Source organism: Pleurodeles waltl, chromosome 6 (assembly GCF_031143425.1).
Source record: "Pleurodeles waltl isolate 20211129_DDA chromosome 6, aPleWal1.hap1.20221129, whole genome shotgun sequence".
Taxonomy (NCBI): Eukaryota; Metazoa; Chordata; class Amphibia; order Caudata; family Salamandridae; genus Pleurodeles; species Pleurodeles waltl.
The window spans coordinates 151,306,747-151,331,397 of record NC_090445.1 but is presented as its reverse complement, the minus strand read 5'-3'; the positions used below and the strand labels follow the sequence as shown (position 1 = coordinate 151,331,397).

Below are 24,651 nucleotides of genomic sequence, written 5' to 3'. Positions count from 1 at the left end.
CCCTGTCAGCCAACATGTCTTCAAGAGTTTAATCCCCAAAGTTACACTTCAAACGTTCATACTTTGGGACTGCAGGGGGTAGGATAACTATCAAATATAAAGCCATTCATTGGAAGAATCAGTCTAGGGAGAACTGGATTTCCAGGCCTAGATGAAAACGTATGGGTTATATGCATGCTTTAGTTTCCACCCGAGGGAGAAACAAAAAGGAAACCTGTAGCTCCATGTGTCATTACAACATTTTATAACGCTCCCAATAAGCTTTTGTAGAAAGCTTTAATGAGACCCTGCAATTGGTAACATCTGGTCAGATGGCAGGCAGTATACTATCTGCTGAAAGCCATTTTCGCCAGCCAACACAAAACCATACATTAAAAATCATCAGATATATGCAACCAGGAAGAAAAACGAAAATAGTTGTAAAGCAACATGTGTTTTAAACACTAAATTATAATGAGGCATTTAATGTCTAAAAACATTGCAAAAAAGAGCTACAAACAGAAAGGGCACAAAAACAAACCTTGCTGGGCCTGTAAAAAAGACCAAATATTGAGAGAACCTAATCTGAATGCTCCATAAACTGCATTAAAAATGAAGCTGAAGGACAGAGGTTGGAACTTTCCATAACTGATAACATAGCACGTGCTTAGTTTTTATAGTTTACATTTTGGTATAAATCTTTACGGACTACTGTTGTTGTTGTTTTCCTATGTTCCTCTTGCAAATAGTTCACTGTGCACGTTTTCCACACAATAGACACACTCATCTGTATGCTTAACTATGCTATCTTCATATATATTCCAAAGAGACAAAACTAACAAAACAGAGAGAAAGCTAATAAAAGCATATTAGGTGTATCTGAATTTAAATATCACAAATGATGGTATACAGAGACCACAATGTAACCTTCAGCCTTCCCCTTATTTTGTGTGTTAAATCAGAAACCAATTTCACACAGAAAGTTATGGCAATGAGAATTGGAATGTGTGTTTGGTGGTGATGCATAAGGCATTCTTGCAAAAAAATGTTCGGAAAATGTTACTGCACAGAAGGCAATGGTTCAGAAACGTGCAATTTATAGGAATAATGCCATACTTGGGAAATACTGTCATGACGTATGGGAACTACATCATTCTGCGAATTTCGGATCTCAAAGAATTTGAAGCCTGAATAGGTGCTTTGCATGCAGTAACTATTTTAGTCCCTATACCCCTATTTCAGAGTACAATTTGACCAGAACATTTTAATGGTAGAAGGCGGTAACACAGTTTCCATTTCGAAAGTATATCCGGAAAACGCTTTTATTTTCCAATAGAGTAAAAGCGAAACCTCAATTTTGCATAATTTTAAAATTAGGAAGTAAAGCTGAAATAGTCCTACTATTGCTGGAACAAAAACACAAAAGTAAGTTTAACTCGTATGCTTGTTCCTTGTTGAAAGCATGTCCATTTTTTTTAGCTGAAAGGAAAGCAATAAGCCTTTAAAATGTGGAAACTTTAAATCATTAGACCTATCAAAACTCAAAGTATGAATGAATACCCACTGCAGGATTTAGAAGTATCCATTAAAAAGCAGTAAATTATGGTATTCTCAATCCAGCAATTCTCATCCTAGAAATGGGTGACTGCAACAAAAGGGGGGGGTAATACGTTTGAAATTACTGTTTGCATACCACATTCTGGCAATTCCTCCTGGGGTTGCTTTGTTTAAAACTATCCCAGTATAGACCGAGGAAGTGGAAAATTCAAGTACTTTACCTGTGTGGTCTTTTTTCCTCCCATGTCTGAAATAATTTTAAATCATTTTAACATAATTCTTGGTGCACAGAAATGCCAGTCAATCGCAAAATACAAAATAAATGCTTTCCTTCAAAAGCCACTATCACGTTATACAACAGGCACATGCGCAAAGGACCCCAACTTCTGAACAGTGTGAAATTTCAATCCACTATGCAGACGGTGCAGTGTATAAACAAGTCAAGTAGATTCATATACTGCTTAGGAAAAGTGAAACAGCTAACAAAGTAAGTGAAAATGTTATCAAGATCTTCAGCATACCAAACCATGTGTGCAGCCCTCTACACCCTGCAAGAACCTGGTAATTATTACAAATTTAGCATCCTTCAATTAAGATGATCCTAATACGGGCACATGGCGGTATAGTGCATGACACATATGATTATGAACGAAGAGGATGCTTTGTAGATAGATGACATCGTAAATTCAATTCTTGCTTGCACGGGGATAAGATGGTTGCTGAATGATATTCAATGTTGGGGGAAAACGTGATCCAAAAGAGTTAATGTTGCTGCTGTTGCAGCGTATGGTAGTTCTGCATTTTTTATTTTTCTCTTTGAAACGCTCAGACGATGGTGCAAGAGATCAAGGCAGAATTTTTCTTGCCACCTTCATGACTCCCCTTGCTCTTGCCATAAAAGCCAGAAAATAGAGCCTTCACTTCAACCTTCTGGGGCAAAAAGAGAACCCACATGTCATTATTGAAGTATCGCAGCTCTCCCCCACAAAGCTCTCCAATTTCTTCACCTTTCTCTCCTTTTGTTTGCAACTGGACAATCTTCAAGAGCTCAATCCCGGTCTGGACATCTTTCACGTCCTTTGCACACCCCAGGGTAATGTGAGCTCGGCTTCCCTTGGGTAGGTTTTCTGTAGGCATTACCTCCTTTTCAGCATCAGCTGGCCACAAAAGCAGCTGTTGGTCATCAAGATCCACTCTAGCTCCAGCTGCTTCTGGTGTGACGAAAAGAGCTGAGATACTTAAGGTAAAGGCTTTTCCGTATCCTTTCTTAACAGCCTGTTAATACAAATAATACAAATACAAAGATAAATTACATTTTCATAAACAGTATGCCCAAGCTCTATATTAAATCACTATTTATTTAGAAATTGTAAGTCCTGTTTTTTAGCTCTGAAAATAGAACAGGACACCATAACTGGATTAGTCATGTTGAGTTTTTCAAAGTCTCCTTTTAAAAACGTGAGTAAAATTATAGCTACTTACCTGTAACAATACTTAAACTAAATTTTTAAATTGTGCTGGAGAATAAGAAGGATTTCACAAAAGTTTAAAATTATTTTTAGCCTATCAACAACACTGAAAACTGGTTATCTTAGAGAGCAATAGGTCAATAAAAGGAACAACGCTAAGCTCCCTTTCCCTAAAAGGAGAACAGAAAAGTATGGCTCTTTTCTTTCATGCAGGTTTCCTCTATCGTTGAAAGAGAAGAGCCATGCTTTGCTGTTTATATATATATTTCAAATGGAAAAGATGTTACAGATATGCAGCTTTAAATTCCAATATGGCATCTGCTATAAATTCATATGTTTATGGAGAGTCGACTAATAATTGTTACCAACTTGAACATTTATACAGGAAGCAATAATGCAAGAAATATGAACCAACTGCCAAATGGGTGCTTTTTATGACAGTTCTCAAAAAATGTTGCAGAAGTACCAAGATGGATCAGAACTCTTCTCCTGTCAACTTGTCAAACAAGGGAAAACACACATGTTCGAGCTTGCTAAATCATCATTGAACAAAATGCAAGATTCCCCTGCATACATTTCAAAATTACTTTATCTCTGAAGGCTATTTGAGATTAAAACTGTTTTATCATTTGATATCTGAGGTACTGGTTCTAGAATTGCACCTCCAGAGCAATTCGCACACGCTTGAGAGGAAGAATATCACTGACAAAGGTCTTGCCCTGGTGTTGTCACAAATTGAATCATTCCAATATTAAGTCTACCACTGTTAGTCGAACATCCATCACTTTAAACAACCTTCAACCATTAGACGGCCTTGATGCAGCTTTGTGTCCAACAACCCTATGTGAGAAAAAATTCGTACTATGAACGTAGTTACCTGGGCATTTCAAAAACCATGAACAAAATGCATGCCTAAGTCTGATGGCTTCTAGTCCCTCCTCAGACAAGGAAGCATTCATGTGTGGAAAAAAGGAATCTGGGATAATCCATAATCGTCATTGGTATTTATAGCACTAAACAGCCAGAGATATCTAAGCATTGATATGTCCTTGGACATGTGGAATTCTGAAAACACCTTTGGGCCAAGAGAAAGCTTTCTATTTTATTGATTTCTCATTGTATACAGAGCTAACTAGACACCCAAGAGAACAATTGTCTAAGATCAGGTTTTAGTATGTTTAAAGTTACAAAGTACAGTTACTGTAACATGTCAGAGTGAAGTTGCATTATGGTATGATTTGCATCCTACAGCTAACCTCGACATATTTGGGGTCTAAAATGGCTGCTCAGACACTCTTCACACTAAGAAACAACAGCCTAGTTCTTGTAATTACAAGCAAATAACCACTACAGCTTGCATCAGGGTGGTTTATGGCTCACATCTGTAATTGGTTTTAGAAGTAGTCCATAAATCTTGTGGTTGGAATGCAGGTTGCAGGCTGGAGGCTGGAGAGGGAATTTAGAAAGTGAGGCTAGGGTTGAGAGCATCCAGGAAAGTAATCTGCTCCAAACTACGCTTACATTGTCACACTAAAGCTTCCACTAGCACACCTGGAATTTACTCAAAATCCCCTATTGGGGGTGGATCAGAGGAATCACACCACGCATCCCCTGGGCTTCCTTTTTGTCCCCAGTGTGCAGAGGGAGCGCTATGGGGGATCCTAGTTTCAGGTTGATATTATTTTTCCAATAAATCTTTTTATTGTAGATATACAAGATCAACGAAAACAAATTTGTGTAGCATCGCAACTCAATGATAAAAATGTGTTTCTTCCCATGTCCCAGGACACCTCCCCTCCATCCGCTCCAATACCCCTCTAGGCGCCTCAACTGATGTCAAGAGATCTTGGCGCCGTGTAGTCCTACAGGTGATTTCCAGTGGGGCATAAAGTACACCCCGATAATCATTCCATCCGCCCCATATTTAGCCCCACTTTTTCGAACAGCCTCTGCTCTCATAAACCACCCTCTCCGCCACCATGCACCAATCCATATCTTTCTTCAAGTCACACAGCTGCTGTGTCCATTCAGCCCTCTAGAGGTGTGCTATGTTACGTTTAGCAACTGTCAGGCCCCGTGTTACCCAGACCTGGTCAGTCGCTCCCCAAATATTCAGAAGGCACTACTTGGCTGAGGCCTGACTTGTTCCCCCACTTATTATGTTAAGGCAAGCCACTATTGCTTCCAAGTACTGCTGGATGAGAGGGCAGCTTCACATCTGTGGAAGTATGTTCGTACTTGGCCAAAGTTTTTATGACATTGCGCCGTTGGTGTCTTCCCCATCTTTTCTAATGTGGTACATGCATAGTAGCACCTATGTAGGACTTTTAGTTGCTCTAGTCGATCTATATGGTATGGCTACTTCTCAAGGGGACATAGTGCCGTTGGTGTCTTCCCCATCTTTTCTAATGTGGTACATGCATAGTAGCACCTATTTAGGACTTTTAGTTGTACTAGTCTGAATCTATATCGTATGGCTACTTCTCAACGGGACGCCAATGCAGACTACCACTCATCATCCTCCAGGTGTCCCAGATCTTGTTCCCATCAAAGTCTCAGTACAGTTAGGGGGTCGAGTGAGTTGTTTTGCAGGTTGTGATATGTAAGGGAGATTGCTTTTTTCGGCATTAGTTCATGAAGTAGTCTATCTTCCAATAGGGAAGCCTCAGGGAGGACTTCTCCCCTTGGTATAGCTTTTTGCAAGGCATGACACTTTTGTAAATATCTATGTCTCAGTGGGTGCCAGTTGATACTCCCTTTGCAATTCCATTAATGGGCTTTCTTTGCCCCCTTCCAGAGGTCCCCAACCCTGAAACTGGGAATAAGATCCCATCTAACAAATCCCTTCTGAATTCCCAAGGTACCCAAACATGCTGAGTCCCAAAGGGGAGAGGCCAGCATGATTTGGCTCTCCATCCCAGCGCTTTTGATGCGCTATGCCATGTTTCTAATGAGGCTGCTGTGGGGTGGACTTAGTGCGTTTACTGCCATATAGCACCTTAAGGTGGCCTCTGGGCTATATTACATATCTTTTTACATGGTAGGCTGTTTCTTCTACTGATGCATGTACCCACTGGTTAATGACTATCAGCTGGGCCGCCCAATAGTATTTTTGAACATCAGGCAGGGAAATCCCACCATCATACCAAAGTTGTGTTAATTTTGTAATCAAAACTCTTGAGCCCATATTTGTACTTTTTTAGTGCCGCATTTGCGCTGCTTTTTGACGCGAAAACGGCGCAAACTTACAAAATACAATTGTATTTTGCAAGTTTGTGCCGTTTTTGCATCAAAAAATGACGCAAATGCGGCGCTAAAAAAGTATAAATATGGGCCTTGGTGTCCCCCATCCCAGAGTAGAGTAGAGTAGAGTACGGACTTCATTGTGAATGGCCTTGAAGTAGGATGTCAGGGCGGGGTATGGTGTGTTCTGGAGAACGTATAAAAAACGGGGTAAGGCCATCATCTTAAATAAGGCGGCTTTCCCAAGGAGTGAGAGTGGTAGAGTTCTTCAGTGTTGGGAATCTCTCTCCAGACGTGCGAGCGGTGGTTCTAAGTTCCGCACATAGAAGATCCCTGGGTCTGACGTAACAGATGCCTAAATAGTGAAAATCTTCTGTCACCACAGTGGCTTCACAGTCATCAGGTAGCCCCGGCCTTTGAATGCTTTGATAAATCAGGGGTTTGTTCCAATTAATCGTATACCCAGAATGCGGCTTGTAGAAGGCAAAAATATGCATTTTTCTGTTTAGTGTATTGCATGGGTCAGCAACATATAGTAGGAGGTCGTCCGGGTATAGAGATATTCTGTCCTCCTTGTCTTCTGTCCACCTCAGCCCCCTAATCAGTGGTTCATGTCTAATCCAGGCCGCTAGTGGCTCCAGTGTCATGGCAAAAATCAGGGGTGGGAGACAGGACAGTCCTGTTGTGTGCCCCGCTTCAGACGGAAAGTGTAAGACACCACCATTTAATGTCTCCTGCGCTGCACATATAGAAGCTTTTACCATTTCAGGAAACGTGGGCCAAAGCCTAATCTGGTCAAGATCTCAGAGAGGAATGGCTATTCGATTGTCAAAGGCCATACAGGCATCAAGCGACATTATAAGCGCATCTTCGCAAAGTTCTGCCACTCTTCCCAATACACCATATAGAAGTTGCTGGTTGAGTGCTGTGTTGCATCCAGACAAGAAGCCAGACTGGTCCGGAAGTATCAATGTCTTGATCACCTGGATCAAGCGTGTTGCTAATAATTTAGCTAGTATCTTGCATTCCGCATTTAACAATGATATTAGTCTATATCCTTCATCAGGCGGCTTTCCTTCTTTATGTATGATAACTATAATAGCCAATCTCTGGTCGTATGGTAGGGATCCCTTTTCGCAGCTCTTATTGAACATGTTTAATAGATATGGTGCAATTTTAGTTGCTGTGAGCTTATAAAGTTCTACAGGCAATCCATCTGGGCCCATCGCCTTTCCAGAGTAAAGGTCAGTGATGGCCTGTATTATTTTCACCTCTGTAAGTGCCTGATCAAAGAGCACTTTATCCGATTCGGAGAGCCCCGGGAGTTGGATAGCTGCTAAAAAATCATGCGCCCCTGTAGTAGTCATACATGTCAGCGAGTAAATATGTGAAATGTAAGTTGCAAAAGCCTCCGTAATTTCGAGTCTTCTCTTTACACATTTCTCTTCTTCAATCTGTATGCCAGTTACCCAGTGGTCAGCCCTACTCTGCTTATCTAGCCAGGCCAAAAGCTTCCCTGTCTTATAGGCAACCTCATTGAGGTGAAACTGGGGTGCCCGATGGTGGGCCCTGGATTCTTCTCTCGCTATGTCACTATATCCTTTTTGTGCCAGTACCAAATTGTGATGTATGCCTGAAGTTTCTGTTTTTAGGAGTCTGGAATCTCTTTTTCTGAGTGTCTTATATGCCTCCCACATGTCTGTGGCGAACTCACCTTTCCCTCGTTCTCTGTAAAGTACCTGTCAGTCGTTTTGCGGAAGCTAGACTGGATCTGAGGTTGCTTTAGATACCAGGGGCTCAAGAGTATAAGTCTATGAGCATGTTGGTCCGGTAAGCTATAGATAGTCTATATAGGGGAGTGGTCCGAGATGCCCCTCGCCAAGTGGCAGATTTCTCAGAAGTAGGGGAGCTGGTGAGAATATAGTCAAGTCTCGATAGGCTACCATGTACAACTGAGTAGAATGTAAACTGTTGTGCCAGGGGATTTAGTGCCCACCAGGTGTCTACCAGACCCAGGGTGGTCATAAATTCTGCCAAAGGACCATACGGGAATTGTACTGCTTGGGTGGACAACTGTTTTTTGTGTCACAGAGAGTGATATTGAAGTCTCCCCCAATCACCAGCCCACCGTCTGGAAGATGTAGAAGTAAAGTGATCAAATCTGCAAGCATTCTGTCATGCAGTCTTGGGGGAGAGTATATTGAAACTATGTTTAGTGGTATGCCCTCCCACGTCCCAGAGTCAGCCACCTCTCTCCCCATATCATGTTTGTTAAGGTGAAGGGCAGTGCCCGCTGCACGAGGATATTCACCCCTCTGGAACCTGAGGCATAGTCTGCATAGGCAATCATTCTGTAACCCCACATGCCTAACCCCCGGTATGTGTTTCTTGGAGGAGTACAAAGTCTGAGAAAAGTCTTTTAATGAACTGGAGCACCACTCCTCTTTTAATCCTGTCCCCCAGACCATTGACGTTCCAGAAGAGTACTCTAAATTGGATTTCGGCTGGTGTTGTGGCCATGGACATTCAGGGTTAAGTAGCCTCGTGAACACTCTGAGTGCGGTGGAGAGGAGATGGGCCCCAGGTGGGGTCGACAAGGAGGAAAACACACATCTAGTGCAGTGCCACACTTACAACATTTCAACAAATACACACATAACCCAACAGTTGAACTCATTAACACCCCCTCCCTTGATCGTGAACTAGAGCGTGTCTGTTTCTCCAACCATGCAGAGAGCCTGTTGCCCCAACAAAACATTATTAAACTACAGGTAGTAGAGTCACTCGCCAAGCATCATCCTACAGCGTCTCCTACACCCCAGGACCACTGATATTACCAATGCTGTGTAGTTTATTATGTTGTCTTTCTTCAGCAGTCATGGCAATCCCACCATATTAGGCCTGTAATCATAGCCGAGTTGGAGGAAACGGGCCTGATGCGATGTGCATTTGTTCTGTGTCCGTTGGCATCTACTAGTTAGGGATGTGCCTCAAATTGATCCCGGAACCTGCTCCTTCAATGTGTTTCATTTGGGGAGTCACTCTGTCCCTGTGGGTCAATCTCGCCATTCTGAGTGTCTGGCATGGTATTGACTCATCCCTGTTTCTTGGTTCGTGCCCGGGCTTTGGAACCAGGCACCTTCCTCCATCCATCTAGCCAGTTCCATGCCTTCTCAGGAGTGGTAAAGTACCAGGTTTTACCCTCGGCCGCCAGTCACAACTTTGCAGGAAAAATGATTGCATATTTGATCTCACGCTCCCTCTAAGCTTTTTTCACATCTAGGAAGCTGCAATGCATCTTTCAGACTTGAGCGTAAAGTCGGGAAAAACGAGATGGTGGCATTTTCATGGGTGAAGGAAGGGGCAGTATGTGCCGTTTGCAGTATTACATCTTGATATCTAAAACTGAAGATACGGGCAATGATGGGCGAGGTGGTGCTCCCCGTCTTGGTAGGATGCCACGAATCCTGTGTGCACGCTTCACTGAAAAATATTTAGACAGGCCACGCAGTTGTAGATGCTCTAATATTAGGTTCTCAACAAACAAGACCACCATAGGGCCTTCCGAGCACTCATGTACTGCAATTATTCGAATGTTGTTTTGCTGTGATCGGCCTTCAGAGTCCTCAAGTCTCATCTCCATGCTTTTGGCGGCAGTTCGCAAGTCACTGACCTCGGCCTGCAGCTATTTCATATCGGTCCTAAGTGCTACCGTAGCATCTTCCACCTCCTTCATCTTTGTGCCCATGTTTTGCAGGTCTGCCCTCACCAATGTTACCTCTACTGAGACCGAGTCTATTTTTGTCTCCAAGGAAGTCTTCACGCCTTGTATTGCTGCCATGATATCATGGGAGTGTAGTGATAAACTCTCTGCAGACGAGCTTTCTGTCTCTGCTTGCGAAAGTAAAGTGTCTTCTCCCGAGGTAGGCTCTTTTGCAAGCATATACTTTGCAAGTTTGGTCTGGTGTATGCTCTTCACTCCTTTGGCTCCTGCCATCCTGTTGGCGGCCTTGTTGCCCACTGGGCTGTTGTACAGCCATTTTAGTGATGTCTGTGGGCACATTATTTCAGCAACTAGGCCTGCGGCCTGTGCCCTTTAGCCTAGTAACATTTTATTTTACCCTGGTAGAAGTGGCCACATTTGTGGTGATGTTTTATTCTCCTTTATCTTGCTGTCCTTTAACTTAGGAAAGCATTTACATTTCTTATCACGACATTCTTTTCACTCTGTGCTTTTACCATTGCTGCAACGTATGGGGAATGATGTCTTCCCAAGAGGATCCTTAAGGGCAGATTTGTGCTTAGCCTGCTGTGCTCTAACATAGAACAGTAGTAGTAGTGTAGGTAGGAATCACATTTATTGTACATAGTGACAGTATGATGGGACTTTTCTTGTGTTTCACTTTTCTTGTCACCATTCTGCTTCTAGTATGTTTCATCATCCTCATTATTGCATTTCATGGTATTTTATCTAAGACACAGCTGATTCAATAAATCTTAATGAACCATTCACTGCTTCTGTTTGTCTTATCATGTGTGAGACGAATGTAAATGAGAGAAAAGGATGAGATCTGATCCACCACGATTTCCCAGAGAAGTTATGATGTCATGCGCCCGGTTGCCACAAATCCTCCCGGCACTTCTAGCTGTCTGGAAACGGATTAGGCCGACAATTGTAACATGGTGTGGGACTGGACTAATTTCCCCACAATTCAGGCGATGCTGCTGCCCAAATTCAGCAGCCTCACTGGTACAATGAGAGCCAACGCAACAGGGCTTTCGAATAGGACCGGTGGTGTGTGTCTTATGGGGATAGGGTTTACCACAATACTCGCCACATATTTGATCAGATATTAGTAAGTGAAATTTTGGATGAAATCTTCAAGCCATTAAATATGCAAGACTTGATGAAATTTAGATTAACTTTATGTGGTGAAATTCCATTTATTTCTCTGCAGGCTGTTATGCAGTATGATGAAGGCTCCTTCCCATCTTCCCAAAGTCCTTATTTCACAGAGCATGAAAGAATCTCTAGACTTCAATTGCAACAAACGTTTTAAGCCCCCCTCATTTTTTGGAGATGTCACCTAGGAGACCTTTCCATCAGCATACCTTGATCATCACAGGAAAAAGTCCCACAGAAATATGCAGAGACTGCAAACAATAGAGTTCGCATAGGCTCTTTTTCACCATTTATCAGAGTACAACATTTCCAAAAGAGGACCAACACAAGGTTAATGTATTAAACATTTCGATTGTGTCTGCCCTTTGGGATCAGAAGTCAGTGCTCAATAATCTGATAGGAGCTCCACAATGTGTCTCGCCTTTCCATTTACTACATCTGCACCCTTTGGATGACTGATAGTTTGTTTAGCGCAGTAGTTTCCCTTAAAAGGGTGTTCTATTGCTTCCATTCCATTAGTTCTAGCATGAAATGCCCTTCATACAAAAATGATACACCAGGTCTTTTCCTTCTCTGGGTCTTCTTTAGTACAAACAAGCAATAAATGGAATACCAAGTTATTTCTTCTCGAAGTAGGTGGAAGAGTCATAAGGAATTGAAGTAGGGGAAATATCTAGCTGGTGAGAAATCAGAACCACATATGTACCAAATAAGCTGAACTACTTGGAAGGTGCATATGAAGAAATGTAGAACAAATAATGTTGGAAATGGCCCTTTTTGCAGGGTTATCCCCAAACCTTTTACCTCTGACATCCTATAATTCACTGTGTGCTGCATTTCGTTTTTGCTGGCTTTAGGACTCTGGGCACTTTACTACTGCTGACCAGTACTAAAGTGAAAGTGCTCTCTGCCTTAATAGTATTGATGATTGGATCATCCATGATTGGCGTAGTTGATTTACTAGTAAGTCCCTATTATAGTGCACCATGTGTGCCCTGGGCCTGTAAATCAAATGCTACTAGTGGGCCTGCAGCACTGATTGTGCTACCCACATGAGTAACCCTGTAAACATGTCTCAATACCTGCCACTGAAGTGTCTGTGTGGGCAGTTTTTAACTGCCATTTCGACCTGGTAAGTGCACCTACTTGCCAGGCCCAAACCTTCCCTTTTACTACTTGTAAGTCACCCCTAAGGCAGGCCCAAGGCAGCCCCCTGCGCAGGGTACGGTGCATTTAAATGGTAGGACATGTACCAGTGTGTTTTACATGTCCCAATAGCGAAATACTGCTAAATTCGTTTTTCACTATTGCAAGGCTTTTCGTCCCATAGGGTAACATGGGGATTGCCTTTAAATATCTTTTAAGTGTAATTTAACAGATAGAGATGTGGAGTTTGGGGTCTCTGAACTCACAATTTAAAAATACATCTTTTACTGATGGTTTTTAGATTGTCAATTTGAAAATGCCACTTTTAAAAACTGTTCATTTTGTTGCTTAACCATTCTGTACCTCTGCTTGGCTGCTGAATCCACGGCTGGGTCAGATTGACAATTAGGCTGGTTGTGAATTTACTCTAGACAGTGACACAAAGGGAGCTGAGGTGTGTCCTGCATATTCTGATGTGTGTTCCTGAGCTAGCGTGGTGGGAGGGTTGACACTTGCACCAGAAATAGGGCTGTGCCTGTCCTTAAACAAAGCAGTTGTCAACCATCTGAACTCTGTCTGGGGCCAGGGCAAGAAAGGCATTGTCTTGTACACTAGTTTGCCTACTTAAAAGGCAGAAAAGGGTATAAGTACTGGAACTCTGACACCAAAAAGTTAGAATGCTTCTGGAATGAGGACATTCTGCAAGGAATAAGTGCTGGATGCTGTAGGAGGGACTGCCACTCTGCCTGTTGCTTTGCTGTGCTGGCCTGCTGCTTGCTGCGTTTGTCCTGGAAGCTAAAGGACTGGACTTTGCTTTCTACATACTGCTTCCAAAGGTTCTCCAACGGCTTGCACTGAGCTTGCCTCCTGTTAAGAAGTCTCAGAGACATCAATCAATAACTTCAGCATCTGGGCTCTCTTGCGAAGTGTCCTGACTTGCCAAGTGGTGCCAAATCAAGTTCCTGGGCCCTTGGGAGTGAGTTCTGGTGCAACCAAGAAGATACAAAATACAATGATTCCAGAAAAACTTCAAAACCAGCGCTGCTGTCTAACTCCGCACCGGAGCCATGTTCCCGGCTGAGTGCAATGACCATGACAGATGCTGCAAAACCAACGCCGCAGCATCGCCTCTGAAGTCCCGCCACAGGTGAGTCCCAAGTGCTGTGTCACCAATGTCCATGACACCAGACTATGGAGCACCACCTGTGGCCCTACGGTGTGATCCTGATACTGCAAAGTTGATGCCTCGTATCTTGGCCTACTGGGTTCATCGACCCTGCCGGCTTGTAAGGAACCCACGCCGCATCACCTCCCATAAAACCATAAGGAACCAATGCTTCACCTCCCCTTTCTATCAGTAAGGAAGCAATGCCTCACCTCTCCGGTAGCAGTAACGAACTTACACCCCACCAGCGACACCTCATTTCCCCGACTACATGCAATGTCTGTTTCCTCAGTCCTATGGTACTGTACCTGGGGTCCGTGTGACGACGTGTCGGACTGTTGGGAACAATTCCGTTAGGACTCTGTGATAGCCACAGTTGGAGCTATTGTGTTTCTAAGCACTTTACTAAGATTTAATCTTTCAAAATTTGTATCTGTACATGTGTATGCTGGATTTGTATTGTTTTGGTCTCGTTTTACTCAGATAAATATTGGCTATTTTTCTAAACTGGTGCGGAGGATGTTTGTGGTGTTTTCACTGTGTTACTTTATGTGTGTACAAATACTTTACACATTGCCTCTGAGATAAGCCTGACTGCTCGTGCCATGCTGCCAATAAGGTGAGAGCAGGGGTTGTCTTAGTTGTGTGACTCCCTTACTTACCCTGATTAGAATGGGGGTCCCTACTTAGACAGGGTGCTAAGCACTGCCAACTAGAGACCACATTTCTAACAAATAAGAATTAAACTAATATTCAAACTGAACATCCAATCTGTTTCTACTCAACTTATATTTACATAACAAGAATGAACATTTGATTTTTGATGCTTGAGAAATACAAATATGCTGCAACCAAGGGCCTTTAGACCCTTCAGTAAAATATGGATACAATCAGAAAAAGCACCTCAATAGGCAAAAGTCTAAGCGACTGCACCATAATTCATAACACAACATAGCCAGACAGTTACCTTCTGGCTGTAAATGAGAGGGAAAACACAGCAGATGGAAGAAATAGCAGAAGTTAAGGAATGAAAAACATAAAAATAAGGCAAAGGAAAATGTGAGTAAAGATTACTCGGCTATAAAACTTATGTAATATTGCACTGAGATTCCAAATAGTTAACCTCATTAGTGCGGGTGTCGGCCACTTGCTGACGCCCACACTACCTCCCTGGTGCGGGTCACGACCAGTGGCCAACACCAGGGAGGGGGTGAAAAAATCCTCTGATGCGTTGCATTGGAGTTTACGGGAGATCTTCAGTGTCCCCCCCCGCCTGCCCCTTTGTGACATTGGCGCACTGACGTCACTATCTGTTTTCCTGCTCAGATTGTGAAAACGGGCCCTAAACGGACCTCCCCGACGTTCAGTAAGGCCTCGTTTGAAAGGGGAGATTCTCCCCTTTCAAATGAGGCCTTTCTGGATTTTGCTTGGGTTGGGGGGGATTGCCCCCCTCGGCAAACAGGCCACCCTCCTCCCCCGGGGCATTTTTATAAAAAAAAAAAAAAAAAAGTAGATTTACCCCTGTGTGGGGGGTTTGGCGCAATCGCGCCCCCCACGGGTTTAAAAACTTTATGGAATATTATAGCACAACCTCATTGCTAAATATTTATGGATCTGATTAAGGATCCCATACAGGGAAAAAAATTATGCTTTAGTGTATGCTGGCAGGCACTAAAAGAGGGCTCCAACCCGTTTCTGAAGTGTATTGCTCAAATGAAAATAATGTCATTATGGGCTCATTGCTTGGCTGATTAACACTATTTCCTGTTGATTGAAAATGAGCAATTTTGTCAACATTTAAAGCCCATGATCTTAGAAGGCAGTATGATACTGATTGTTTTAGGAAAAGTATAGTATTCCCTATTTTAGCTACCTTGGGCATAGAAGAATTTTTGTGAGAAATGTACAGTTAGGGAATGGTGTTTGCAAATCCTGAGCCTAATATTGGGTTTATGGTTTTATGTCTATGATACAAAGAAGAAATAGGGTCTGCGTACATCACTTATGAAATAGAATTTAAAACATCTCTTATTAAACAGTCTTCCACTTGGATTCCAATAGAAGGTATTCTGCAGCCTACATACCAAAAAAATATAATTGTAGGGATTGACTGCCATTTCTTTGATATCTCACATCCCTTATAGAGATATTATTGCAATTACTTTTCTAAAATCTGTTGTTATTGAAGTATAACGATATGAATTTTATATTATGCATGGTTTTAACACTAAAGTATTTTATTTACTCATTGCATGTAGCCATGCTTGAAGGCGAAGAAAAAAGAAAGAATGTAGACTAAGGCCCTCATTCGCGAATGACGGAAGCACCGCCAACAGGCTGGTGGTGCTTCATTCGTCATTCCGACCGCGGCGGTACAGCCGCGGTCGCCCAGCCGGGTCTGGCGGTTTCCCGTCAGATTTCCCCCGGCTGGGAGAATCCTCCAGGGCAGCGCTGCCTTGGGGATTCTGAACCCCTTCCCGCCAGCCTGTTTCTGGCGGTTTTCACCACCAGGAAGAGGCTGGCGGGAACGGGTGTCCTGGGGCCCCTGCACTGCCCATGCCACTGGCATGGGCAGTGCAGGGGTCCCCTAACAGGGCCCCAGCCTGCTTTTCACTGTCTGCCTAGCAGACAGTGAAAAGCGCGATGGGTGCAACTGCACCCGTCGCACACCTGCAACACCGCCGGCTCCATTCGGAGCCGGCTTCAATGTTGCAGGCCCCCTTCCCACTGGGCCAGCGGGCGCTAACATTGTTAGCGCCCGCTGGCCCAGCGGGAAGGTCGGAATGCCGCCAGCGGTATTTTGACCGCGGAGCGGTCAAATGGTGGTTCCCGCCAGGCGGGCGGCGACTGCCGCCCGCCGGGTTCAGAATGACCCACTAAGTCCCTTTGACTCTGCACTGGTTGATCATACTCTTGTATTGAGAACACCGGACTTCCTTCAAAGAAATGTCTTCAAATCTATCCTGGGGGTATAGAGACGGCTTTCCTATATTAGATAAATTATCAGCCATAATTGATCTTGCATTGAAGGAAAATCCAAAGGACAACTGATAACATCAGAAGGTGTGAACTCAATTTCAGAAAATATGTGCTCCTCTTCTGTGTAGATAGAAATATATTTTTCTCTTGGATGGAAGATCATGACCATGAGTCTGCCTAAGGAGATTGTGGCATTTCTGGCAAGAAAAGGCAGTTACTGTTCATGCAGAACCATTAGTTGAAAATAAGGAAAAACTGAACAGAATAAAATCCTGCAATGTTTTTTTTCCAACATTTGACTTGCAAGAAAAGCCAGTCTCGAATTTCTTGAACTTGTAGTCTGTTGCTTCTAAGACAGTCTCAGAAGGTGCATATCTACTCTTAAAGATCACAAAAATCATCAACTTACTTTACATTATTCACTCAACTCTGTTTGTAAGCAGAAGCAGAAACAGCTTTCAACCTGTCTATGTTGAGAGCCCTGCAAGGATTCTCTCTGCTTCTTCAGCACTAAATCATGGTACCAAACCATATTTTAGCTCTTCGGAGCCAGAAAAACTGATAGAGTAATATTTGGAACCCATCGGAGGAGTGTGAAATAACTGGTCTAAAGACCATGATGTTTGACTCAGTTATTTTCATTATTGAAATCCAGAACACAAATACATAATAATAGTTTATATACTCATAGACTAATCTAGTGATGCTTATAGTCTTTGCACTATTGGACAATATTTCAGTATGAAAAAGTCAAAGAAAAGCTTAGTACTGCATTCACAGAGCTGTAAAATAGAATGAAGCCTGCAACTGACTCTTGCCACATAGAAGCTAGAATTGGAAGCTAGAACAGGGACATGGTAGTAAGTCAGCATTTTGCAAGGCTATGTAAGAACACAGTTCTATAGAGGTACAGTAACCTTGCTTAATTTTCCTTATTAATGCTCAGAGGTGAATGCATCGAAATCACTTTCAAGACCATCTCTTTCCTAAGCTTTGCTTTTAGGGGTCAGAATGCAATTGTAAACTTTCAAAAGTCTGATATAACATTTCCTATAAAAAGACGACAAGTGGAAAGTGTTGGGAGACAAGCAGCAGATGAACAGACTGCGGGCCTCATTAAGAGTTTGGTGGGCGGCAGAGGCCACCCGCCAAACTCTTTAGGATGGAAGATGGTCAGTCTGGTCTTCCGCCCACTGGCCCTATTAAGAGTTTCCCGCTGGCTCAGTGGGAAACTCACCACAACACTGACTCTGGCTCGTAATCGAGCCGGCAGCAATGTTGCGGTGGGTCGGGTGCAACAGGCAGAGAAAAGCGCAACAGGGCTGTCCATGGGGTCCCCCGGCACCCCGTCACCGCCATGCAAAGGATGGCGGACAATGGGGTCGTAATCCCCAGGGCAGCGCTTCAAACAGCGCTGCCCTGGCGGATTAAGACCGCCAGCACCACCAGGCTGTCGACTGACGGCAACCTGGCGGCGTCGGCGCACAAACAGTGGCGCTTTCGCCACCGTCAATATGTGGAGGCCGGACCGCTGCACTGACAGCAGTCCGAACACCCCCGTTGCCCTGGCGGTCCCATGACCACCAAGGTCGTAATAACAGCCTGAGTGATTAGGCTTTAGTTCAATTATCACATTTTTCAGGTCACACATGTGCTGTCTCAATCCAAGAAAAGCTGTATCTACTTTGTGGGCTTACATCCCGCCCACAGGCTTCCCATTTGCTAGCATCATCAATGCTCCATTTTTTGTTCTCCCCATTTGTCAAGGGCATGCATATATCATGCCTCTTCTGGTATTTAGCCCTCCCCAAGAGCACTGCTTAACTACTTTTAAACCTAAGCAGCAGCCATTTTCATCCACTGTTTCAGGACTACTTCTTTCTCTTTTTTTCAAATTGGTGACCGAACGTGCATCTGGCAGGACTTTCTGTGGACGCAGGACTCGCAGCGCGATGCATTTATAGTCATTTGATTTTTTAAATGGTTGACCGTGCGTGCATCAGACACTTTCACTTTCCACATCGCTACTGTTTTTACTCGCAGGTCTTGGTTTCCTGCTTGTGCCGCCTCGTTATTTCTTTATTTCTCTTTGCCTCTGGAAATCCCTCTATGTTACTCTCACACATTCATTCACTGTCTGTTATTGCATCCTCTCTCTAGCTCGTGCTAGTTTTTTTGGCACTTTTTTTTTTTACAATGCTAACTCAACCCGAAGGGATTGGAGTGCTTTACTTGAGCACTAGTTACATTACACAAGGACACGTTCATTTCTTGGGGGCCCCAGGGAGATTAAAATGATTTGTCCAGAATCACAGGATGATGAGCTGATGCAGAGTCTGGAACCTGGTTATCCAGCTCCAAAGTCGGCACCTCTGGGCGTTACGTCATATCCTCTCTCCAACTGCTGGGCAATGATCAGTACAGACCTAGGGACAGCGCACCCTGCTCTGTTTGATAAACTATGCCCCAGTGCAGGGGCCACTCAATGAGCCCCAAGTGAGAGCACTGCTGCTTGTACAGGGTGATGGCGAGACTTGCTCCTCAATGACGTCGGCATTGTTACACTATGGCAAGGCCTTTGGTTCCCTGCTTTCATTGCGGCACAGAGAACAGTGCAGGGTACTCCCAGCTCTTCACCCTGTGGTTAGGGCAGGATCTCTACCGGGGCAGTGCCTGCTTACAGGACAGGAAGTGAAGGGTTTCAGTGGTCATTGTGTCACATTTGGTACACTCCGCTCACCTGTGCGGACGTTTTCATGATCGCTCAAACACCACAATGCAAAAAGGTAGTGCTGATTTACCACTGTAAAGGCTGTGTACTGAGCAATAAAGAGCCGCACAAACTAGAGGAAATGTGACCCCCCTTGTACTTTTGGGTGCCAAACTTTGTTTTGTACAGCAGGCTCTTCTATATTCTGCATTTGTCTCATAAGCCTGCCCTACATGCCCTGCAGTGAGCTCCTAAGAATGTCCGTAATTCGATTGTAGATGTAGTGCCTGCTGCGCGCTGATAAATATGTTCTACAGCGTGCTCCACATATGCTCTGCAGCGTACTCCTTAGTGAGCCTACAGAGTGATTGTAAGTGTGCTCTGCATTGTGCTCTGCAGTGAGCCTGCCGTGTGAGTGTTACACAGAAGCTGATAGATTGTGTGGCAAATGCAGCAAGTCTATAATTATGTGAAAATCGCCACAGCTGCACAGTGGCATAATTCCAGAGGCTCCAACTCTAGTTTTGAAAACTGATTTCTTCTTGGCAGAGAAGAGAACTGTCATACTCAAAGTATGATGTTAAGCTGTTGAACAATCTGTTATATCAAGCTTATTATGTGACATTCAATGCTCGCCCAAAGCCATAATGCCAGAAAACGAACAGCCCACAGAGCAGAGACAGGCTGCAAGTAAACATAGAAAAGAAATGTTAGCAAGGCCAATTTGTCTCCCTTACGTGAGGTATCGAATTTGTAAATGGTCAGCAGTTGCACAGCAGTGTCATTTCATGAGCCCTGTGGGATATATGGTACACCTTTATGCACAAGGGTAACCATCCCTTTGGCGTATGTGGAGAATTGCTGACAGGAGACCCAAGGATTGGCAAACCACACATAGGTCTCTTCGTAACAGAGCAATTTATATGTCATATCTGTTGAGATAGTGCTGCCTGGATGCGGTTTGTCCAATCCTCTGAGATTCCATGTGAGGCATTACATTTTTGCATGTGGAGTGGCTGTGGAAGCTGCAGAGTTCACAGACGTTTTAAGGTGGGCGGGATCGAGTGGGACATGTATGATGGGTAATACCACAATGTGAAATAGAACGACAATATACCAGCTGTAAATATCGGTGTTGATGTGCACTAAGGAACAATTCCAACAAGCCTGTGGCCACCCTCCTCCCACACTGGCAGCCCAATCCCGCCATGGATTCATAACCCACCCACAAAACCAGGTGGTAAGGTACAAACATTTTAGAGAGTGTAGGTGAATATGCAATACTGAAGATTCAATAGAGCATGGAAAAATTGTTTAGTGACACAGAGGGAGTCTAGTGCATAAAATCAAAACAAGTATGTGAATCTAACCAGGGAGTACAATAACAAGCGGAAAATTGAGGGGTAAGCTGTGGAGGTCTGCCAGAGAGCCAAACAGACTCTTTCTCGTATATACGAAGGTGCCCAGTGTAAATACGTTAATTAGATTATCAGGCATCTTGTACATTGGCGTGCGCAGTAAACTTCCTTTAAAATGTCAGCGCAGGCTGGGAGCAACACTGCGCAAGCTTACCAATCAGGTTAATATGGATCGTGGAGAAGATGAGGCTGAGGATGGGGTTGATGTGTTTGCCAGGGAACCTTGTTTCAGGTAATGCTTGACAAATTCAGTGGCTGTTGTAGGGTTGATAAATAAGTGCTCCTTGCCTTGAAAAGAGACGCGAAGGCATGCCTGGGTAGAGCGTAGCATATGGATGCCTGTTGTAGTTTTTACTTGATGGGTGTGAATTTTCTTATCGCCTCCTGGACTGCGACAGTGAAATTCAGGTAAATTGACACTTTGTGTCAGTCAAAGTGTAGCATGTGTTTCTACCATGCCAGTCGTAATGGGAGCAAAATACTTCTTCTGATTCCCTACTCTGGAACGGTTACCACTTTTAAAGAGATAGCTATGGGAAAAGTGAAGGGTTCAATGATGACCCATTAATAAATAGCTGATCCTTTGCTAAACAAGAAAATGTTAAACAAATAAACATACAGCTAGTGATCCCCCGTGTTCTACAGCAGTAAGAAAGAAAATTAAAAGAATACAAACATCATTTTGAGCATACTCCTTGGATCCAGGTGCAGTTCCATAGTTGCAATATTTTGTAGTACAATGCAAGATGTTGGGTTTGTGTCCAAAATAACTGATCAGATCTACTTTGCCTTTGTGGCTTTCATCGCGGACGACTAAAAGCAAAATGGAGACAGAAAAAAATATTAACCACTTTATACAACATGTTCCATTTATAGATAAATGATAAACAATTAAAAGAACAGAAAGGGTTGGTGTTGCTACTGGAAGTGCATCTGTTGAAACTACATTGGCACCAAAAACAGTTACCTGTAACATCAATTAACACCATACACATCGGTTCACTGACGGTATACATAGAACAAGTAAAACTGCTCATACTCAAACTATGATTTCTGATGTGAAACTGATTGTCTCCATTTTTCGAGATCAGCATGCATGAGGGCATTTTCTAATAGGGACTCCAATTTAAGTGCTTCAGTGGACAAATGTCCTGCACTCTTCTGTTAATACATTTCCACCCCAAGAACCTTCCATCTCAGAATGCATGATCTACTATTACCAGAACCTGCCTATATAGTTTTGGTTCCATTAAATAATCATTAGATCTCTGGATCGATAGCATTGTAATTTTCAACGAGTTGTGAGTGTGTGATTTATTTGTGGCAAAGAGATATACCTGTTTTTTTTGTTGAGTTGCTCACGTGCTTCTTTGGACAGGAACAGACCATTTGCCCACAACATAAAGACACACTAGCCTGGTGTTGGCATCTTTGAACTGTTTTTGAGTACGCAAGATGTTACGTTTGATGCACTGTTGGAGGTTTGTGAATAGTGCATTTTCTTGGCAAGATGTGGTGCGATAAAAAATCCATATGGCATACCCTTTCGGGGTGCTCTACAGTACATGTATATTGTATTTTTTCATGATAGCTATTGTTTGGTATTGCATCAGTTAGAAAGCTGATGCAGTCCTATCATGTATGAACTACAAGGGTGACATCACAGTAGACTAAGGCTCTAGTAAGCCAGATCTTTAGATGAGCAGGACCTACGAACTTTTTTAATTCCTGGCTAATTGCTTCTGCTGTACGGTTACACCAAATGAAGAAGATTAAAAGTGAACAGCTTTGCCTTCTCTTAATGGGCTCTGGTAATTTATGTATATAAAAAAGTTTGAGAAAGACCATGGTCTGCAACCCCATGTTCTACCAAGTACTAGATTAAGGCTGGTAATGAAATATCATTCAAGAATGAACAATTAGACTCAATAGACTCAGCTCTTTGAGGAAACATGACTGAAATAGTTTATTTCACACTTTTCCAAAGGCAATTTTGTAGCATTCTTAGTACCCTATGAAGAAATCTGAATCAGTCCATAAGGCTACAGCATAGTTCTTGGGTGTTATATCTGGTTGGTAATGGATGTATAACATAGCATGGACATCAAAACACCTACTTGAAAGGGCCAGTAAGCCAAATGTATCCCCAGCAGTAGCTAAAAGTGAAAAACTGAACTTTAGAATTGCAATTTCCAACTGAGTCCTATTCATGAAAAACCCCTAAAAAGTAAAGGGATATATTTACATCTCCATCTTCGACATATTTTTGCTATTCACAAACATTGTCAAGAGTAGGCCTAGAAAGCTGCAGCAGGTCCAGGTTGCCAGGAGTACTTCTGGTAATATCATGACATCTACTGTGGGGAGGGATGGAACCCGAGGTGCAAACTCACTTTGTGGGGGAGGGGTCATTAGAAGTTTGGAGGTCACTTGACTGCCAGACTTGCTGTGGAGGTCGAACATCCGCCAATGTGGCGGTCCAAGCACCACATTATGACCACAGCAGGCGTGCTGCGGTTGGACCGCCAGGATCAGAGATCCCAGTGGTCTGGCGGTTGCGGTAGTCATAATCCACACTTACAACCTTGTTCTCTGCCAGCAATTTCATGGCAGTAAAACACCGCCATGAAAAGGCTGGTGGAGAGCGGGTGCAGGGGGCCCCAGAGGGGCAGTTGGCATGGGCAGTGCAAGGCCCCCCCTGGTCAGCACCCTTGCAATGTTCAGAAAGTGAACATTGCAAGGGTGCTGGTGCACCATGCATCCTACAGCATTGCCTCTGGCTCGATTACAAGCAGGAGACAATGTTGTAGGGTGTTTCCACTAGGCTGGAAACTCAGGTTTCCGCCCGCTGACCTAGTGGGAAACTCTTAATGGGCCCAGTGGGGAGGTACCCACTATGGCAGCAACCTTCCCATCGGAAGTTCGGGAGACGGCCTAAACCATCTTCTGAACTCATAATGATGCCCTTTATCTCTTTGGGGTAAAATATTTTCCCTGTGGAGAAAGCTCTGTAGAGGTGATCCATTTCGCTCCATCCCGGGAGGAGACAGGACCATTTGCAGGGTGGGAAAGGATCAGATTTCTTAATACTTCCTTGGTACTTAAGAATGCTAACCAACATATGTTTGTGAGCATTCACATACGTCTAAGGCAAACCACATTTTGGAACAACTCATTCCCACCACTTAAATGGCATTTACTACTGCAGATGTCTCTGCTCTTGTGGTGAAGAAATACATAGTGGTAAATGCTTCTTCACCGGTCAGTAATCATTTTGTGAATTATTGGCAGATGTAAATGCCTATCACTGAAAGGCTGGTAGGGCCATGACAAAGTCTGTCATAAAACAGCCTCTTTGTCTAATACAAGCCTCCTGAAAAAAGCGGCAATTTTTAAATAGGCCAGTTCAGCTTTATTTACATGCGCCACTTAAAATGCTGCAGTTAGAGTCAAATATTTGCAAATGCAAATTAAATACGTCTAACGAGCAGAGCTCGCCAGCTACCCCAAATCATTGCTTTGCTGCCTGTGTAGAAGCAATATGGTCACAGCTGCTGCAATGTTGGCTAGATTTCATTTCCCTTAATGTTTCTTCATTAGTGCAAAAGAATACATTTCCACACTGGTGATTAACTGGAAGAAAACAAACATTGTGTAGAAAGGCCGTCTTTAAAACCAATCTGAGAAATGCCACTGCAGAAAATCAGCAACTTCATATTCTTTCCAAACGCAGTATTTACTTTTTGACGCAGAGGGTTGCTTCCGAGGTTCTTTTGAAATAAACATTTGTTGTTCATACAGTCATCACTTCGCCTAAAATATCACACAAAGCAGCAGCAGCACCACCACCACGTTCATAATCATCATCTATATAGTGCACCTAAAGTTTGAACATTCAAAACGAAAGTTCAGAAAGAAACTGTAATGTAAGCAATGAAAACCAAAAATGGGCATTTGAAAGTTTCAATGTGTGAGCAAGAAAAAATAAACGTCATAGACACCCTTAAATAAATAATGCCTTTTAAAGAAGCCAGATGCCAACACTCGCTGTAGCTTTCCAAGGTCATTGTGGTTTTATTTTA

At 43.3% G+C, this 24,651-nt stretch overlaps 1 protein-coding gene across 1 annotated transcript in view; it reads right to left on the bottom strand.

Annotated features, from left to right (window-relative positions):
- Nucleotides 1–257: 257 nt before the first annotated feature.
- Nucleotides 258–24,651, bottom strand: part of CNP (2',3'-cyclic nucleotide 3' phosphodiesterase) — a 51,492-nt gene continuing 27,098 nt past the window's right edge. The window contains exons 3-4 of the mRNA XM_069237666.1: nucleotides 21,246–21,382; nucleotides 258–2,811 (exon numbers count right to left, since the gene is read on the bottom strand). Of these exons, the coding sequence (XP_069093767.1) occupies nucleotides 2,362–2,811; nucleotides 21,246–21,382 (587 nt within the window). The 3' untranslated portion in view covers nucleotides 258–2,361. The remainder of the gene's footprint in view (nucleotides 2,812–21,245; nucleotides 21,383–24,651) is intronic.